A 20,084-nucleotide genomic window follows, 5' to 3' on the forward strand; every position below is an offset into this window, starting at 1 on the left:
GATTTTCTGGCGCTGCAGGTTTCAGAATTTGCAATACCTGCCCTAAATACTAACCCACCGTTCTGAATGCACTTCCGAAAGGCTCAGTCAAATAGTATTGTTTGTACTTTCAACAATTGGTTTACGTTGTACTAATGTAACCTAGCTTTGATCCTCTAGGATTCATTATATTTATAAATTATGAGGCTGTTTTTAATGCCACAGTGATCCAGCCTGTAAAATCACGAACACTGATACTGAAGCCTGGGCAGCGGCATCATCTTGCAGAGCTACGCTTTTGTTTCTGTCCACAAAGAAATTATAGAAATTATATCCGAGGACGAATCTGATCTCACAGCCAAAATTAATTACCCATGAGTTCCGAGCATCTCCGTCAAGGGAATGTTGTGCATCAGCAGTTCTGAAGATAAGGCGTGGCCTGACAGCTTGTGTCTATATAAAAGAAGTCACCACTTTTAAGTTCAAAATCCCTCATGGTCCACAACTACAGATTCATTTGACTTGAGTCGAATTCAGAACTTTTGTAGATTGTTTCGAAGGAAGCCATGGCACATCCTAATGATGGATGAATGATTGGACATTTTTACCAAATGCGAATACGAAATGGCATTACAGGACATATGCAATTTCCAGGATTTTTCAATTTTACCAGAATCTGTTTCGATGCCGTTTGGGAAGAAGAAGACGACTGGAATGTCCTTGAATGACTGCACAAGTTTTTGGTCGTTTTATATACCGGTCACAGAATTTCTCGATGAAACCCCAATCAATTTTGGTCAGATAAAAGCTAATTCTGCCGCCAGTGTCAATGTTTCTCAAGATCCATCACCTTGTGGCCTCTCTTTGCCGACCTGCCTGCCTCCCGCTTCTTCTGGCTCCATGCCTCTGCCCTTCCCCATGGCCCACGGCACCACCACCCTGGCCTTTGTCTTCCAAGGCGGTGTGCTGGTAGCAGCAGACACCCGTTCAAGTTGTTCTGGCCTCGTGGCGTGTCCGGCCTCCCAGAAGATCCAGCCCATCCACAGCCACCTGGTGGGCACCACCTCAGGAACCTCCGCCGACTGTGTTCTCTGGAAGAGAATTCTAGCTCGAGAACTGCGTCTCTACCAACTCCGCTACGGCCGACGGCTGTCTACCGCCGGTGCCGCGAAGCTGCTTTCACATATGCTTCATCCATTTAAAGGAACCGAATTGTGTGTTGCTGCCACACTGTGTGGCTGGGACAAGGGAGAGAAAGATGAAAATGGTCACCCCGAGGGTAGTAGGATGGGTTTGGATGACCGCAAAGAAACAATCGCAGGAGGGGTTCTGGACAAGTCAGTGGATCAGCCTCAAAGCCTCCCCTCAGCCACCGGATCAGCGGGACCAAGCCTGTATTACGTGTGCAGTGATGGCACTCGCCTGCAGGGGATGCTCTTTTCCGTGGGCTCGGGATCCCCCTACGCCTACTCCGTGCTGGACAGCGAGGTGCAGTGGGGACTGACGGTGGACGAGGCCACAGCTGTGGCCAGGGAGGCCGTGTACAGGGCCACGCATAGAGACGCATACTCTGGCAACTGTGTGGACATCTACCACGTCACCCCACAAGGCTGGTCTCGCAGGAAAAGAGAGGATTTGAAAGAGGAGTATTACAGAGAGAGGAAGAGGCAGATACGAGAAGTAATTGAGAGGGGAGAAAGGCGGAAATGACACTTATATACATGTAATCCAGGCAAAGAAATTTAATTTTCTAAATGCATTACAGAAAGATACTTATTTAACAGCGTCTTCTGGACTGGAGACAAGATGGCACGTCAGCATCAGTTAAAGTAAATGGACAAGACCAACAGCAGCTTCCTATGGGCAATTTCCAAAATCATTTGGTAATATATATCTGGCACTGTCACCCACAACGGATGTTTTGATTGCTCTAGTTAATGTCTTGCAATTGTTTTACATAACCGTGGGGTGTTGGACATTGACATAACTAATTGTTTTAATGACGTTATGAGTTCAGGCTTCTTTCTATTTTTTAACTTTGTGTAAGAAAATAATAAAGTATGTAAAGTATGTGGTCCTGGTAGAAACATTTGCAGAAACAGGAACTTTTTTTCAACTCAGGTGCTGAATGCTTGATTTCACCTGCTTAGAATGTTCCTTTGACACCATTAAAATGTTCATGTAAATCATCTTTTACTGATCATGCTTGTCATTGTGTTCCAGCAGCAAATTAAAAATCCTACCAATTACTTGGGTGGCCTTAACTCTAGAATGGGCTTAGCGTGAACACGATAATGGCATTCATCCTCACAGGAATATATATATTTGTATTTACAGACAATGTGGACTTGTAGACGTGTGTCGTGCATGTCTCCGAGTTCTGAGTTCCACCTTCCAAAATTTATGATATCGCTGCTTGTGTGATTGTGTTTGGGCTCGTCCAAATGTCAACGTCAAAACCGGACACACTGCCTAGATGAGCCACCATCACCCAATCAGAACCTCTTGGACCCCTTAAAAAAAAATCCCTTTCAATAATCATTCAAAAATCACAATTTCAAAAATGACTCAATCACAAAAAATAAGGTAAATCTCAAAGATTTCACAAAAAAACACCAAAAAATGTCAGAAAATTGATATATATATATTTATCATTATTTTTTAACTAAATAAAAAGAAATTGTAAAAAAAACACAAATAAAGACTTGCCTTTAAAAGTGACATTTTGCTTGAGGTGATTTGTTAGAATAGTCTAATGGAGTTGGACACGACATCCAAGTCGTACAGTGGAGACTAAATGTCATTTTTTCCACGAGAGCGCACGCAGTTCCACGGATGAAATAAATATTTATACCTAAAGAGCAAATCGGCTTTCTTTGGGGTGGGGGGGCGTTCTCGGAGTTGCAGCATTCATTTCTAAAAAAAAAAAAAATAATAAATGAAAGCTAAACCCAGGCAGGAGGAGGTGGAGTGGGCTCGGAGCTCAGAGCGACACAGAGTGGATTCCTCTCAAAGGTAAGATCCATGATGAACCAATATTTAATTTAATTTCCGATGTGATTAGATGTGACAAAGCTGTGAATCGCTGCATGTTAATATATGATAATACCGCCCACAATATTACTTTAAATATTGCGATAAACAGACTTTATCTTCTGTTCATTCATTTCCCCAAGCGACTATACTGAACTATTTTCTATTCATTCATTTATTCATTCATCCATTGTTTCATTCATTCATACATTTCGTATTCATATTTTATAAATCAGATATTTAGGTGGGGGGGGGGGCGCGTTTAAATCTATGTCACTGCACACATGCGACGATCCTATATTCTTTCCAGTAAAAAGAAATTATGAATAAACAGACATTTAAGAAAGAAAGGGGGGTTATTTTTGGAGACTAAACCGAGCTCCAATTTTTGGACGGATGGTCCGAATAATATCTTCCTTTGCTTGTGTTTTGTGCGTGTGCGTGTGCGTGTGTGCGTGTGTGTGTGCGTGTGTGCGTGTGTGTGTGTGTGTGTGTGTGTGTGTGTGTGTGTGTGCGTGCGTGCGTGCGTGCGTGTGAGCGTGTGCCTGCACCGCGCGTCTTCGGGCTCGTGGGTGCTCTTACGTGGCGCGCGGGGAACTTACAGCAGCACAGGCGTGAGCTCCCGGCAGCGTCTTATATCGCGACATATTTCGACCCATACCTCGATATCGACGATTGGGCGATATGTGGATGGATGGATGATAGGAGGTTGTGAACAACGCAGTAGAACTGCTAGAGTCTGTCTATGAAGTTCAGAATGTTCTATCACTTGACTGTAATGTTGCCATATAACGTTTAACTATATCACGATATTATGCTGGAATCCCGGAAGGTATCTTCTGTCATCACAATGTCGATATTGTCAGATATATCGCCCGCAATTACATTCGGATCATCTATGCAAATAAATGTTTAAATAAGATGGCATGTCAACAGCAGATTAGCTAAACGAACAAGACCAACAGCGGCTTCCTACAGGCTATTTCCAAAATAATTTGGTCATGCATATAAAGCCCCATCTCCCCATGTTTTGATTGCTCTAGTTAAAGTCTTGCAATATTTATTCATAACTGCGGGGTGTCGGACATTGCTAAGACTAATTGTTTTAATGATGTCTACAGAGGCTATGGAGGCATGGATTTGCACTGCCAAAACAGTCGACAAGATTCAGAAAATGACATCATATGACGGCAATGCAGGTCGAGTCAACATTTACTCATATCAGAATATTACAATTACCGTTATCCGAGACGACATCTACTCTGATGACAATATCGATAGTACATTGATGTATGCCCGGCCAAGGTGTGAATACCTTCCCCACGGTGTGCGATCAAGCACCGCAGCCATCATAACAGTTATGCCAAGTGTGTAAATCACATTAACATTTGTCGGCGGGGTCACGCTTCTGCTTTTTCTTTTTGTGCTCTGGCTCTGGGCGATCGGAGGCTCTGCCCTGCGTGCCGTCAAACAGCTGTGTGCGCATATGCAGCCAATATTCGGGTGAAATAATGCAGGGTGCTGCGTGGGGAGGACGGGGCTGAATATCCGATGTGGTGTTCTACCTCACACACACACACACACAAACACACACACACACACATAAAGAGTATCCGCAAACTGTAGTCCTACACGAGGCAATGAACCGACCACATTTCTTTGTCAGACACACGTCCTACGTCCTCGGGCTTAAGCTGTCTGAATGTCAGAGCTGTTGACAAATAATGGTGTGAGTAATCTGCTCATCACCAGTTGTATTGGGAAGGAGTCTTCATCGGCCCTTAAGAGAAGTGAGAAAGATGTTGTGTGCGTGTGTGTGTGTATGTGTGTGTGCGTGCGTGTGTGCACGCGTGCGTGCATGTGTGTGTGTGTGTGTGTGTGTGTGAGAGAGAGGGATAGCAGTCTTTAAAGATTAAGACAAATGGCAGTTGGACAGAATGTCAGAGAGATGCAAGAATGAAGAGGAATCTCTCTCAGTCTCGGTCATTTAAGTGAGCCAAGCTCTTCCCCCCCTTTCAGTGCGCCGCGCCTCACCCCCCTCCCCCATTTTTCCCCTCTACATGAAGGCTCGACATACGCGATGCTATTTTTAATAAAAGTGAAATAGCCTTGTTGCAGCGAAGCGACTTGACACAGAGTGAAGTGAGACTGAAACAGCGATTTGCAATTTAGAGCCATGTCACCACTCATCATTTCTTTTTGAGCCCCTGCGACGGGGGGATTGCCCTCCACTCTTTCATCGTTTGTCCCTCTCACACATTTCACGCGCGGCGTAATCCCACCAGCACCGATATCACCAACGCTTAAAACAGCGATGAATGACGTGTAGTGCCGATCATGGGGTTTTGCGGCAAATCTGGCCGTGGGAAATTAAGGTGGGCAAGTCTTGAAAGTGGGATGGGACGCCAGCGCACGACAGCGGAAGAATAAAACCTCGTGGTCACAGTTTGAAACACTGAACCGGGCGCTGGTTTGCAGAGAATTTATATAGACGAGAAAGTTTTGAGTTTGTTTCAAATGATCCAAAAATCGACCATAGATATCTCTGTAATTACATTTTAATTTTGTTGTCATAGTTGCTTTTCTGAAAATGTGGGCCAATTTGCAGAGCAGAAAAAGAAATAATTCATAATTGCTAAATGACGATCGACAAATGTAAGGTTAGGTTAAGGTTAATAGTGTCCGTCGTAGACTTCCCTGTGCAGATTTGCGCAACAGAGCATTAAACACAGAAGGGGATCGCTCAGAACCAGAAAACATGCAGAAATCTGAAAATGAAAAAATGAGGACTTTTAGTGTATGTACTGTCCATTATGCATACATAATAACAATAATAACAATAACAATAATAATAATAATAATAATAATAACAATGAAGTGCATCGTTTAAGGCATGTGGCTTAGCCTTTTCTATTACATATGTACACTTTTTATAATTTAATTGTTTCTCAAATAGTTAATTGGAAAATCCGCTGCCAGAGAACTGGATTCCAGTCCAGCTTGAGGAAAATCTGTTTGATCAAATGTTGAGATGACATTTTTCATCTACACCCTATAAAGATGTTGCTGAATTTGTCTAATTGGGATTAGCAACACTTAGGTGAATGTTTTTAATTTGTCATCTCAGATGACCCATCATTAGTCATTCTTGATTAACCAAAAAATATATATGTTTTTTTTATTGTCAGGGGTTGCAATTTGAACAATTATAAAAATATTTTACTACTAAATTACAATGTATTTTTGCCCATTGTTTTCTTCTCACACCACATTAGCTAGATAGTTACGGTCGCAGCATGAACTCAAGTGTCTTTTGAAAGAGCTCCAGTGCCATGTCTGACCCTGAGATTTTGTTTAAATCAGTGAACAACTTAATCACAGAATAGGATTTACTGATTGAAGACGGTGTCCGCGTCAGTCCGTAAATAATGCAGGAGCTTCCTTGCATGTCTTGAAGAGTGTGTGTGTGTGTGTGTGTGTGTGTGTGTGTAAGCATGGCAGTGCATATTTGCATGAGTGTGGGTGTGCGCATTTGGCATGCCCACATGCATCTACTGAAGGAAGGAAATGTATTGAGCAAAGAGGAAGATTTATTGCTGCAAAATGTGAGGCATGATGATGAATGCCGGTAGGAGGTGGATTGACAAATTGTGATTACACTTTTTCGGGGCTTGTTAAGCCGTTGACAGTATTCACTACATCAAGCCTCAAAAAATCAATGTCAGGGATCTGACGCTAATACTAACCAAACCCAAATCATTAAACCTTTTTTTTGCAAAAGGGGGACAGTAATTGATAGAGTTATTTATGTGCCTAATGAATCTCTAATGGGGAATTTCTTTCACTACTGGGCATTAAGGCGTTCTTTAGGGATGACATCAATCACCTAATGGCAAAGCAATTGTGTCTGACAAGACACAATAAAGTACCTGTGCTCAGCCAGATTCCCTGGCCCTCGGCTTTTAACCTCCAGTTTGCGGGAAAAATTAATAGAAAAGTTCTGAGGACCACACTCAACCCACGTAACCCACGGCAATCTGAAATTAAATGATAAGACGTATAAGAATACCTTTCCTTTTTTCTTGTGAAGTTACTGCGTTCCTGAAGAAGGACGTTGTAAAGAAGTATCTGTATTTGTATCATTATAGCTCACTTATTTATGCAACAATTAAGATAAATGACTTTAATGCGCAAAAGAAATCAACAGTGCGATTCTGTTTCCAAATTTGTTGTGTAAAGCGTCTGCCTTTTCTTCTCCAGTTAATGAGAAATGTGTCAACTTTCCGCGCCTCTTAACTATTATTCCTGGAAGCGCTGTTTGCTTTCATTTTAATTAAGACGGCAGAGATTACATTAATTATCTCTCCTGCAGGTAATCCTGTTTTGGAAGGCGGGACTCCTGCAACATGAACACTGCCTGGGAAATGGCGAGGAGAGACAACCAGATGAAGGCGGACCCCGGGGAGAACAAAGGGAAACACGACGGCGAGTAAAAAGAGACGATGTGCAGCATCATGTGAATCTTCCCGGACACTCTTCAAACTCTTCAAAGCGTTATTGAGAGAGTTGGGACCCGCAGCCATGGCAGCGCCGGCTGTGTTTCTGCTCCTTCTGGTCTTCGTCGGGCAGAGTTTGAGCGAGAGCGACTCGATGGCTGTGAGCCTCTCGCACCAGCACGCTCAGTCGCCGCGAACATCGCTGGGAAGTCGTAAATCGCAGGCAGGCCCCAATAAAACTTCTGCTTCCTTGGAGAAGGCGAGCGGGTTGAAAGGATATGCTCTGAATACCGAGGACGAAATGAGGTCTCTGGCAGGTGGCGAATTTAAATTGGAAGAAAGCAAGACTAATATCTCTGGCTTTTTAAAGAACATGTCAGGGAGAGATACAGTATTACTTCTGAATCCAGAGCCGTCCACCCGGTCCCGTCTGTCCAAGCTCGCATTTCCGAGGAGCGACGCGACACCTAATAGCGACCGTGAAGTCGTCAACATCAATCACGACTATCTGGATTCTGGTTCGGGCGGCGGTGCTCCCGGGACTGAGGAGGCGAGTGTCGGAGTTCGGCCCGAGAGGACCCGGGGCCACTACCGATGGCCGGCGACGTCTGGAGACGGCCGCCCGGGGCCACGCCCGCTGCCGGCCAAGCCGCGCTCCCGACGCCGACGGAGCTGGCTCTGGAACCAGTTCTTTGTGATAGAGGAGTACAGGGGACCCGAGCCCGTGCTCATCGGACGGGTGAGCTTGTTTGTCACAACCAGTGGGTGCTTCAGCACTTATGTCCGGGCCTCCTTCACCTGTCACTTTGCATAACGCAGCTCAACGTGAACCTCCGCTGTGGCCGGCACCAGTAATATTTCATTGATTGCTGTCAGTGTTGCCAGGACAAAAGTGTCTTAGGTGTTTTAAGAAGTGCAGACTATAAACTATCAGGACCCCTGGGGATACTCGCGGCATTTCGCCGGGAGACGCTGCACAGCTACAGTAATGCAGCAGCTGGCAGCTTTGCACACAGTGGGGATTATATCAGCCGAAATGCTAACAGGGAACCCTGCCAGCCACTGGAGCTGCTGCAGTGTACTTTATACTGACACTCTAGATTGGATTTTCACCATAGCTGTGTGTACACCTCATAAATGTTTAATCTTCTTCCCTGACTGTTATTGATATAGTCAGGGAGGGATGTTACTGGAACCGCAAAACAGGCGAGAGGGCCCCCCCCCCCCCCGCCCCTGTTGGTGCGACTCTAGTGTTGATTGCTTGTGATAAAACATCTCTTTTGTCATTTGGGAATTGGATGTCCTATCCTTTTTACTCAAATGTTTATGCCTTTATCGGCCGATAGAGATGCAGATAATCATTTCAAGACAACTGCCGGCACTTGTAAACGCGTGATTTGCTTACCGTACATTGAATAATACCTTAACCAATGAAAGAAGGCCAGAAATCCCCCCCCCCCCCGGGAAAAATCAGTGTGCAGACGATAGAATAACATTGGACACACTGTACATCCCAAATAAGAGGAGGAGGAAAGGATTAAAGAGAATACGAGAGCAGAAAATATCCAAAAAGGAATTCTATCACAGATCATTTTCAGCGTCACACCTCAACATTTTATGGCTTTGTATTTTATCAGTCGGATCATTTCCTTCCCCGCTGTGAGCAGGTTTTGCTGTGCTGAGTGATGCTCATCTGAAGTGAGCAAGTAATTAGAGGGAAAAGAGAGGAGCTAAAAGGGAGAAGGGGCAGAATGTGGCGGTGGTGCAAGAAAGAGAGCGAAACAGGCAGACGCTGACAAAGATGTTGAAAGAAGTGCGGCTCGCTTTAAGAACAAAGGGTGCGAGGGGCCGTGGGTGGAGGAAGGAATAAAGACACCCGGCCTCTCATGGAACAATTTTGTACAACGTATTATCTTGAGTTTCTCCGACCCTGACCTTATCTTCAAGTCCATATCCATATGTCGGCCGGGATCTTGCCCGAAGTTGAAAATGTGAACTCGCCTTAACTCTTACAATCGCATGACATCATCACCGCCATTGCCAAATCTCAGGGACACACCTTGCCTCGAGAAATTAAACCGGCAACCTAGAAACCATCCTACGCTCGTCATCCAGAGCTTCCTAAATGATCAGAAAGAGGAATGCTGCCACATTTCAAGGTCCAGATTCCCACTGGTCTCACTGTGAGTAAGAGAGTGAGTAAGCCCTATGGATTATGAACATGTGCGGACGTGCCTTAAGGGCAGGGGGATGTGAAGGTTCCTGGTCAGAAAGCTCGACGTGATGAGGGCTGAGTAATCTCTTTGGCTTTCTATTTCCGTGTGCCTGGCCCTTTTTACCGATCAAGCTCGCACTAATATCCTCTCCGCAATTATATACCAAACAAGTACGCTGCACCAGAGAACACAAACAGATCGTCGGAGGGAGAGTTTAAAAAAGGAAGACGGTCAGATGGGCCATTTCAGTAAGAGAGGCAGCTTGTCAAATGAAGTAAAGACAGCAGGAGTGGGGGGGGAGTCCAATTTAAATAGGAAGAGGAGCAGGAAAACAGATGGAAATACAGAAAGTAAGGAAGGAAACATGCATATGGACAGAAGGGACAGACAGACGGATGCAGATACTCTGGCGGCATCGCTCGCATGCATCTGTGAACACAGGAAATTTGTAGGGGCCGCCGTCCACGTGGATGTGCGTTTGCCCTCGACAAACCCCCACAGCGCCATGGGTCTGATGCGTTAATTAGCCACACACATCAGTACTCATCCTGGTCCCTTATGCGTCCTCCACACCTGGTGCCGCTCAGTTCCCGCTCAATGAGCACCATCTTATTTTGTCATATATCATCCGTTTTTACGTGCCCGTGTTTACAGTACTTTCAGGGCAAATAGATGAGCACTAATGAGGGATATAATACCTGAAACAGCTTACCTCGGCGTCGCTGATACTGAGATATTTATGGATCCCAGACCCGAGCTCAACTGGGAGAGAGAAGCAAGGTTCAGTTTTGCTGCTCGCTCTTCTCTTCCAGCTTCACACCGATATGGACCGGGGCGACGGCCGGATCAAATACACTTTGGAGGGCGAGGGCGTCGGCTCCGTGTTTGTGATCGACAGCCAGACGGGCAACATACATGTGACGAAATCCCTGGACCGAGAAGAGAAGGACCAGTACCGACTTATTGCCACGGCGACGGACCGGCAAACTGGTCGTGCCCTGGAGCCGTCCTCCGAGTTCCTCATCAGAGTGCAGGACATCAACGACAACCCGCCCGTCTTCCCCGACGAACCCTACATTGCAATGGTGCCGGAAATGGCCAACATAGGTACTATCGGCCATCACTGTAATCACTATTACATATAAGCTTGTTTCGGTCGTTTTCCTCCTTAGTGAGAGAGTTCAGAGCTCATGTTTGTGTAGCTGTATATAGGCGGGTGTTCAGAAAAACTCAAGAAAAGATAAGTCATATAATCCATATAATACATTTAAGTGGTCTCCCATGGTCCGCTGCCCCACTCTCTCCCACAGGAACATCCATAATCCAGGTAACGGCCCGGGATGCTGACGACCCGACGTATGGGAACAGTGCAAGGCTGGTGTACGCCATTACCCAGGGCCAGGACTATTTCTCTGTGGATCCGCAGACAGGTCGGGCCATGACCAAAATATCACACTTTCCCGTAATGCTCTTCACTCGGCGGACCGTGGTCCATTAAATGGTCCCCCCTTCTCCCGCAACCACACACACATACTCACACACACACATAGTTTTATTCCTGGCGGTGGCAGGCATGCCGTGATGCACTGCGAGCCCTACCGCTCGCTTGCTGGGGCAGTGGGGACAAAAAAAACACACATTTTTCTTAAACACGCTGTTCTTTTCTCATTCCATTTTGGCAGTTCTCGATGATGGCGCAGCACATATTTAATTTTTTATTTCATTTGTTTTACTCTTCATAAAACTTCAAAAAGCGTTGCACTCAATAAAACTGCTCACCTAAACACAAAACCTCAGATTTCCGTTTAACAATTATGTTTGAATCATTATTTAGTCATTTCAATTCACTTCTGTGTTCGTGCTTGAGAAAAAGATTAACAAGGAGTCTTCAAGTGCCGAAGAAATGGTAAAGAATGACGTAAATCGTTTCTTACATTAATCTATTGCCAGAGAGGCCTTTATTCGTGATGTTTCCATGTGGGTGTTATTTGCCTACACTTGAACATGTGCAGCGTCGGTAATAAATATTATCATCACATGTGGCATGAACTTCAGCAGAGCGGACTGACACTGTCCTTCCTTCTGCAGGTGTCTTGAGGACGGCTGTACCTGACATGGACAGAGAGACTCAGGACGAGTACCTGGTCGTCCTTCAGGCCAAAGACATGGGGGGGCATCTGGGCGGGTTGTCGGGGACGACGACGGTCACCGTGAAGCTGAGCGACGTCAACGACAACCCCCCCCACTTCAGGAGAAGTAAGTGTGTGTGTGCATGTGTATGCATGTGTGTGTGTGTGTGTGCGTGTGTTTGTGTGTCTGTATCTGTGTGTGAGCTTTCCTCCAGTCTTAGTTTTTTTAATGGCAGATGAACACATTTAAAATAATATTTTGGGCTTTTCTAAAGCAGTTAGTATTTTATATTTAATATCCATAGTTCTCCTTTCACTTTCCCACAGTTCTTATCAAATCAATTGCAATACCGAGCATTTTGTCAAGACGATTAGCGTCACTATGCGTGTCAGCAGCGTTTGCTCCCCGGTGGCTCAGATGGACGGAGGCTTTGGAGGGAAGACTCAAAATTTGCTGCCAGCCTGTTCTTATCCAGACCTTTTTACATTCCATTCTATTAATATTTCATCCTTAAGTTCAGTGCTTTCTGCTTCAATAGAGAGTAAAATCACAGCAGACGGTGTGTGAGATGCTGGACATACAATGCATCTCCGGATGTATCTCTCCATCTCTTTCCATTACTCCTCCATCCCTCTTCTCTCATGTCTGTTTCTCGCTGACATGTTGGTCTTAATGTTTAAACGCCGCTCCCCTTTACTCTGCTGTTCACACTGCACATAAGGGGAGGTTGATACTACCAAATGCGGAGAGTCGATTATTTATTAACTAATTGTATATAACTGTTTCGTTCCTCCCCAGCTACCTCCGTCTATTTTCTGTGCGACAGTTTTTCTACGAGTGAATTTATATTAACAGCTTATCTCGTATTCCCTTTGAACAGACGGAGGCAGGCTCGAGATGTTCTCCACATTCTGGCTATTTTAGATCTAGAAAACCTGCGTTAGAGTGTCGCATGTGCTGCTTTGCTGCAGCACCGATGCATTGAACGATTTTACACCATGCTGCAGTGTAGAGAGAGGTCATGGTACAGAGAATAAATGACAAAACAATCTGCTGATCACTGCACATTGGCTGCATTAGACCAGTGTTTCTGAAATGGGGGTTCTTGTACCCCTAGGGGTACTGCAGGAATACTGCAGGGGGGTACTCTTAAAATTAAAATTGAAAATGTGTAAAAAAATATTGGTTATATATATTGTCTAAAAAAACACATACAACGTACAAACAGTACATCATTGATATCAATTATCTTTGTTTCCTCCCAATGGCAAGTGAAGCTCAGCTGGAAAAACATCTTAGTCTCATCTCATCTTAGTCATCTTAGCAGTACACTCTAAAAAGTTTGAGGATCACTGCATTAGACAACTAAAAAACAGAGATTCGCTGACCATAAAATAAACTACGTAAACTAAAATTGATGAATACCTTTTGATACAAGGTGTAATACGATTAGATAACATTTTAATTATCCCTGGGTTGGTGGGGCAGGGTCATAGTGAGTCATAGTTTAAAATAAATTACCAATAGAACAGAACAGTGGAATATGTTTTTATTGCATTTAATTCAAGATTTAAGGTTTTTATTTGTCACATGCAATCATACGTACGCAGTGAAATGTTAAAGGGCAAACTCTGAAGGCAAAAAAGTAGGAACGAAAAAAAATCTATACAAATAAGCAAAAGCAAAAACTACATAGACAGTAGGCAAAAGATATAAACCAAAAAATATATATATATATCTTCATCTTCTTCTTTCGGCCGCTCCCATTAGGGGTCACCACAGCGGATCATCTGCCTCCAATACCTTTTGTTCTGCGCATCTTCCTCCCTAACACCAACCACCTGCATGTCCTCCCTCACCACATCCATAAACCTTCTCTTTGGGTTTCCTCTTCTTCTCTTTATATAAAATCCAAATATATGTATATGTATGGGTGCATGTACAATATGCAATAGGGTAAGTAGTGTTTTAACAGGGAAAATAACAGTAACAAAATGTTTCTGTGTAGAATTACACAGAAAATGGAAGATGGAAGATTTTGTACTTCTAAAAATGTTGAATATGTGAATGGAAAAATGGAATTTATGTCATTGGAATTGGTTAAACAGCTTGGATGCGTTTGTCTATCGCCTCTAGTTCACATTTTTCCATAAATGTATCCTTGTGAATAATTTGGAGGTAGCAACCTAAATCAACATTGCCACATTTGTCCCTGAAATGATCCAAATGCCTTAATTTCAACCTCAACGCTGGGATGGCTCCAGGTGCGTGGACGTTCTCTGTGTCGGAGTTAGCGGCTCCCGGTGTAGAGGTGGGACGTCTGACGGCCTCCGACCCCGACCTGGGGGAGAACGCTCGGCTGGAGTTCAGCATCCTGGACAGCGAAGGGGTGGACACGTTTAACATCACCGCCAGAGAACGAGAGGCCGTCATTGTGCTGAACAAAGTGAGAAAGGAGGGAAAAAGGCTGAGGAGGGAAGAGGGAACCTGTAAAGGTGCACGGGTAATAGTTATGGCTGTCAAACGATTCCAATAACTAGTCGTGATTGATCGCAATTAATCGCAATTTCCAAATGTACTCAAATGTGATCCTAAAGAAGTTGTTTAAAAAGCAGTGCGTGGAGTTAAAACATGCTATGATTTGATTATCGAGAACAGAAACGCAAAATAATCTTCATCAGAACGTATTCCGTGGCATTTTAACCGGAAACCAGCCACCACAACAACAGAGGATCACCACTATTAGTCGTAGGAGTGTCGTTCGTGTTGGACATCATACTTAGAACAGCTTCCCTATCTGGCTTTTATCGGAACTGCTGAGAATAAAAAATATTTTTCATGTTTTACCGCAGTCCAACAATAACACAATTCGCCAGGCCTGATGAGGTGATAGCGATCAAACCGAAGCACGATAAGCGATAACACTCTTCTCTCCCTTCCGTTCCGTTCCGATCTCAGAGCTTATCTCGATGTGACAATTCCGCGGAGCAATTACAATCGTGCAAAAAGACACTGAAAATATACTGCACTCTGAAAGCGAGCGCAGATAATTATTTGAGATAGTTTCAAGCCCGGTTTTCACCGTGGTCTTTTCTGTTCAGCCATCCAGGGGTTTCACTCGTTTGAACGACACCATTACTGAAAGGTTCAAATTAGCCACCTTTAACAGTCCAGAAAGAGAGAAAGAAAACAATGAACTGATGTGCAGCCAGCTAAGAAATAGAAATGAATGAGTGCGGAGCCGATGTGAAATCAACAGACCATATAAAAAGGCAGCACATGGGAATTTCCCTCTTTATTAAGGACGCCCACAATGCTGAGGTTATCTAAAATAGTTCCACCATTAAACAACGGGGGAATATAAGACGGAGCACAGTAGCCACATAGGAAGCCACATGAATGTATCATTTCATATATACATTATGTGCACATGAATCCTTTATCAAACGTTTGAAATAAAACATACATGCTCAGGCTCTCCTCTTTCTCCCGGAACAGCTGCTGGATTATGAGGCACGCAGTTCGTATTCCTTCTCGGTGGAGGTCACCAACCCCATGGTGGATGCTCGCTACCTCCGGAAAGGCCCCTTCAAAGACCTGGCCGCCGTCCGGGTCATGGTCCTGAACGCGGACGAGCCCCCGCGGTTCTCCAGGGCCCGCTACCGGCTGGACGTGTCCGAGAACTGTCCACCCGTGTGCTCCGTGGGCCGAGTGTCCGCCGTGGACCCCGACACCGGCCAAAGCTCCAACATAAGGTGGACGCCGGGGGGCAGGAAATGCACTTACTCACTCGCTCACTCACTCGCTCGCTCGCTCTCTCACTCACTCACAGTGATGAAAAGTTTGGCTCTTTTTAGAGATTCGGTTCACTTCGCGGAAAGCACCGTGAGCGAGGGTCGTGAATGGAATTCTCACAAGAATTAATTCATTCTGACAAAATAATTTATTTTATTATTATACGGACGGAAAGCTCTTTTGCCAGAGTGACTCTGGACTCCTGCGTCGCTTAAAAGATTTGTTCACGACGAAAGAATCGTTTCACGAGTCTTGCATCACAACTCGCTTGCTTCGCTCCTATCTTTATTGCACCTATTTCCATCTCTGTTTTGATGTTTCAGGTATTCCATTGATCCTCAGTCGGACCCCGAGGCTCTGTTCCGCATTGCCTCCGACACGGGCTTCATCAGCACCGTAATGGAGTTGGACCGTGAGCAGGAGCAGTGGCACAACATCACAGTCATCGCCACGCAGAGAGGTATGTCCTCGCCACGGCGAAGGGGTATTTTGGCGCCGTCTGCCCTCCGGCACCGCGGCAAACGGAATCGAGCACGGAACCATAATTCACTCCTCGCGACTGCCTGGGGTTAATAGTTGGGAATGGGGAACTGCCGGTAACGCAAAGATAATTCAACATTAGTGTCATTTTCCTTTTCCCTTCCAGACAACCCCAATCTTGTGACAAGGGTGGTGGTTGCTATAGAGACGCTGGACCAGAATGACAATGCGCCCGAATTGGACAGGCAGTACACAACGTCCGTGTGCGACTCCAGTGCCCCCGGTCAGGTCAGTTTGCGTTAACATTCGCCCGGCATTCCATTCCGTTCACTTGATTTCATTCCAAGTTTTCTATTTTTTTAGTCTATTTTTGTTTTGGGCCTCTGCTGCTAATAAAACATTACTGGATTTTATGGGATAATAATTTTTAGAAGATTTTAACCTAATCTCTACTCACTGTAATTAAGCTTTAAGACTAATGTGTGACCAGTTCAATCAACCCAATTAACAATCATAAACAACAACAACAACTAATTACACGTATACAGAGATTAAAACACTTTCCTCAAAATGCTACTGATTTCCCACAGTGGTAGTTTAGAATCAGCCTTTTATTTCAGACGGAACGCGACATTGAACCAATCGGAGTATCCAAAGTGCACTGCTTTCCTTCACACTCTACTTGATTAGATATTCTCTATGTACAGTTAGTCTTATTAAGTTATTAGCGAGGTCAAACAGAATATCCCACTCTGTCTAGGTGGTGCAGGTCCTGCGAGCCATCGACCGGGACCAAGGAGGAAAGGACGCTCCAGTCCACTTCAGCATTCCCCCCGAGTCCAGCTCTGCCCTCAACCTCACAATCAGGGAGAGTGAAGGTAGTGTGGATTTGGTTTGAACACATAATAAGGCAAAAACATGATTCGGGGCCAAATAATGACTCATGTGTTTGATGTCTTGTTGCCTGATCATCAGGTGTGACAGCCAGCCTGGTGCTGCAGTCCGCCTTGGAGCCCCGTCCCGGCTTTTCACCCTCCTTACTCACCCTCTACGTCCCGGTGGTGCTGCGAGACGGGGCCTCTGGCCTAACCAACACTGGCACGGTCACTGTGACGATCTGTCCCTGTCTGCGAGGGGGCATGCAGGCCGAGGATCGGGGAAGACAGAGGGACAGGAGATGGGAGAGACATGCAGTGTGTCTGCCCCTGCCTTCTGCCTCTCCATCTCTCATATTCAGTATGGTCACCGTGCTGGCGCTCCTGGCCTGCATCACCACTCTGCTGGGTGAGACGGAAGGGACGGTCTGTCTGCCCGTCCTCAGCTAGTTTTGTGTGTGTCTCTGGAGAGTGATCCATACCATGTTCTGACGCAAAGTTTTTGAAAACTCTTCAGCATTGCTGAAGTTTCCGTTGAAGTTTCTGTTTCTGACTGAACAGCATGGGGTCACATCTTCTCTTCCTTGCCCTGCAGTGGTGTGTGCGCTCTCGCTGTCATTGCGCCATCAAAAGCGAGACTCCCACTTAGCCTTCGAGGAGGATGATGTCAGAGAGAACATCATTTCCTACGATGATGAAGGGGGAGGGGAAGCGGACACGGCAGCTTTCGACATCACAGCCCTGCAGAGCATGCACAGAGTCCAGCACATGCAAAGCAAAGGCAACATGTGAGCTACATCTTAAGAATGTTTAATTGGCGGTGGTGTGGTGTGTGCGGTGTGCGGTGTCATGTCACACTCCCTCACGTCTCTGTTTTGGCACAGATGGTACACCCAGCAGAATCCGCCGAGAGCCAGGACTTACAGCTGGAGTCGTAACCCCCGCCCCGGCCTCGTCCCTCAGCGGCCGGGCTCCGCCCCGCTCTACGGTCGTCTCTGCTACGGCATCCACACACTCCCCGTTCTCAGAGATTACCCGGAGGGGCCGCTGGAGGTGGGTCTGCAACTAGCCCAGCTGACCTACGGGATGCCTGGCAATCGTGTCAGTAGCTCCCTTGTCACGCAGAACCAGAGCACCTTTGAACCTACGGAGACTGGAGTGGCTTGCATGCGCTCTGCCAAGATGGGCATTGGCGGCAAAGAAGTGGACAATGTGCTGGCTACTGACGAGCCTATAGACACAAATAGAAGCAGTGAGGACATTCTTTCTGCGACACAACTGAGTCAGGACCAGGTATTAGTCAAAATGACAATATAAAAAGATATTTGCATCACATTAAGGTCCTCTCGAGCCTGCCTTCCAAAACGAATGCTTTCATTTTTGTTCTTTTTGTTTTACAGATGAAGTCCACAGACACAGAATTGACACCAACAAATAAAGCCAAATCTCTCACCGACTGTGGCCCATCTGAGTCCTCATCGCAGAGTCACACCAGCTCTTCATCAAACCAGCAGGAGGGCAGACCGGGGTCATCTCAGACACAGCTCAGCACCGGAGCCACCAGCTCCACAATAGATGATATTGACACGGATTCCTCCACCCCCTCAGCCTCGGAGAGAAATTATTCCAGCTGCAGCCAAATGAGTGCGCCAGTTCACCTGAAAGAAGACACGTACAGCATCGTGGGGTCGTTGAATCCGTGCAGCAAAGGGATGCCTCTCAAAGGAGCTGGCAGCGTTGGTGCTTTGTACCAAGATGGGTCACAGCTCCTCAACATGTACAGCCTGGGTAGAGGGGACCTGATACCAAAGCCAGCGAACATACCTGGCGGCATGACTGAAAACGGAAAGACATGGAGATCCCCACCTGAGCAGCTGTCTGGCCAAATAGGGGTGCCAAACTCCCTCCCGCTGAGAATGGAAGATTTTTTGAATTTCCGTCTGGACCAGGTCACCTCCGACTTATCCCAGCCGCCGTACGACTCCCTGCAGACATACGAGTTTGAAGGGCGGGACTCGCGGGCGGAGTCCTTGAGCTCGCTGGAGAGCAACGACGAGAAGGAGGAGGGAAGAGGGGTGGGAGGCATGGAGGAGCTAAACCAGAAGTTTCAAAGACTGGTGGAGATTATCAAAGAGAGAGAGAGGGAGAAGGAGCAAGAGAAGAAGATGACAGAGGAGGAGACCGTGGTTGCAGAGGGAGAACCCCATATTAAGGATACGACAGTTGAGAGCTATAAACAAGAAATTAAGGGCATTGAAGAGAGGCAAAGATGGGATTTCTAGGGGACCTGTAGCGAGAGTCTGCCTCGAATCCTAATTAATTTGAGGCCAAAAATACACAACTTCCGTCAGAAACTTTCATGTTTCCCCCTTCAACAAGACTGGTAACTGGAGACTGGGTTATGAAAAGTCAAGGTTTGCGGAGAAATGGGTCCATACTTTATATACAGTACACACCTCCACTATGTTTATGATGTGTATATGAATTCTGTCACTTTTACACTGCTCTTGTAACTAATATTAATAATGCACTTAGGCTTTCAAAGCAAAAGTTATGAAAAATTCACTTTCTGAAATATTGATTCTGAGCCCTGAAAGCTGCATTGTTAGAAAATAGGCCTCATGAAATATTGAATAGAATTGTGAAATTTAATATTGATAGTTTAATAGGGGCACTCGCACCAGGAACTCTTCTCGAATGCAACATTTTCATCTAAATTAGAATTGGTGATATGATTAACTTCAATTCTAACCAACTGCATGTTTATATAGACCTACACTGCCATGCACATTTGCGGAGCCTCACGTTTTTATTTGAGCTCTGTGGATCGGATGAAGCACAAAACTCCAGTCGATAGTGATCCATGCTGTAGAACACCCTGTGCACTATGCAATCTGCTCACAGACCTCGAAATTCAGATAGTGATATTCAAACCATCGTGAAAGACATTTGTGTACTGTCGTGAAAGTACAGTAACTTCATGTGCATACAGATACATATACAGTAAATCTCTGCTGTAGTTGGAGCTGTCACAAGACATTTTTCTTATACAGTATATGTATTCACTCAATGAATATTAT

General features: G+C 45.5%; 2 protein-coding genes across 2 annotated transcripts; both read left to right on the top strand.

Annotated features, from left to right (window-relative positions):
* Window positions 1-879: 879 nt before the first annotated feature.
* psmb11b (proteasome 20S subunit beta 11b) lies at window positions 880-1,689 on the top strand (the record flags this gene model as incomplete). The annotated part of the gene is made up of 1 exon (XM_079997474.1): window positions 880-1,689. The coding sequence occupies one exon, from the start codon at window positions 880-882 to the stop codon at window positions 1,687-1,689; it is 810 nt and encodes a 269-aa protein (XP_079853600.1).
* Window positions 1,690-7,593: 5,904 nt separating this feature from the next.
* On the top strand, window positions 7,594-19,286 carry cdh24a (cadherin 24, type 2a; the record flags this gene model as incomplete). Its single annotated transcript, XM_079997482.1, has 13 exons — window positions 7,594-8,247; window positions 10,537-10,831; window positions 11,035-11,154; window positions 11,813-11,980; window positions 14,119-14,300; window positions 15,353-15,609; window positions 15,973-16,109; window positions 16,296-16,417; window positions 16,890-17,007; window positions 17,105-17,413; window positions 17,600-17,792; window positions 17,889-18,297; window positions 18,405-19,286. The coding sequence occupies 13 exons, from the start codon at window positions 7,594-7,596 to the stop codon at window positions 19,284-19,286; spliced, it is 3,846 nt and encodes a 1,281-aa protein (XP_079853608.1).
* Between the last annotated feature and the right edge of the window lie 798 nt (window positions 19,287-20,084).

The sequence above is a fragment of the Zeus faber genome (genome assembly GCF_960531495.2).
Source record: "Zeus faber genome assembly, chromosome: 1".
Taxonomy (NCBI): Eukaryota; Metazoa; Chordata; class Actinopteri; order Zeiformes; family Zeidae; genus Zeus; species Zeus faber.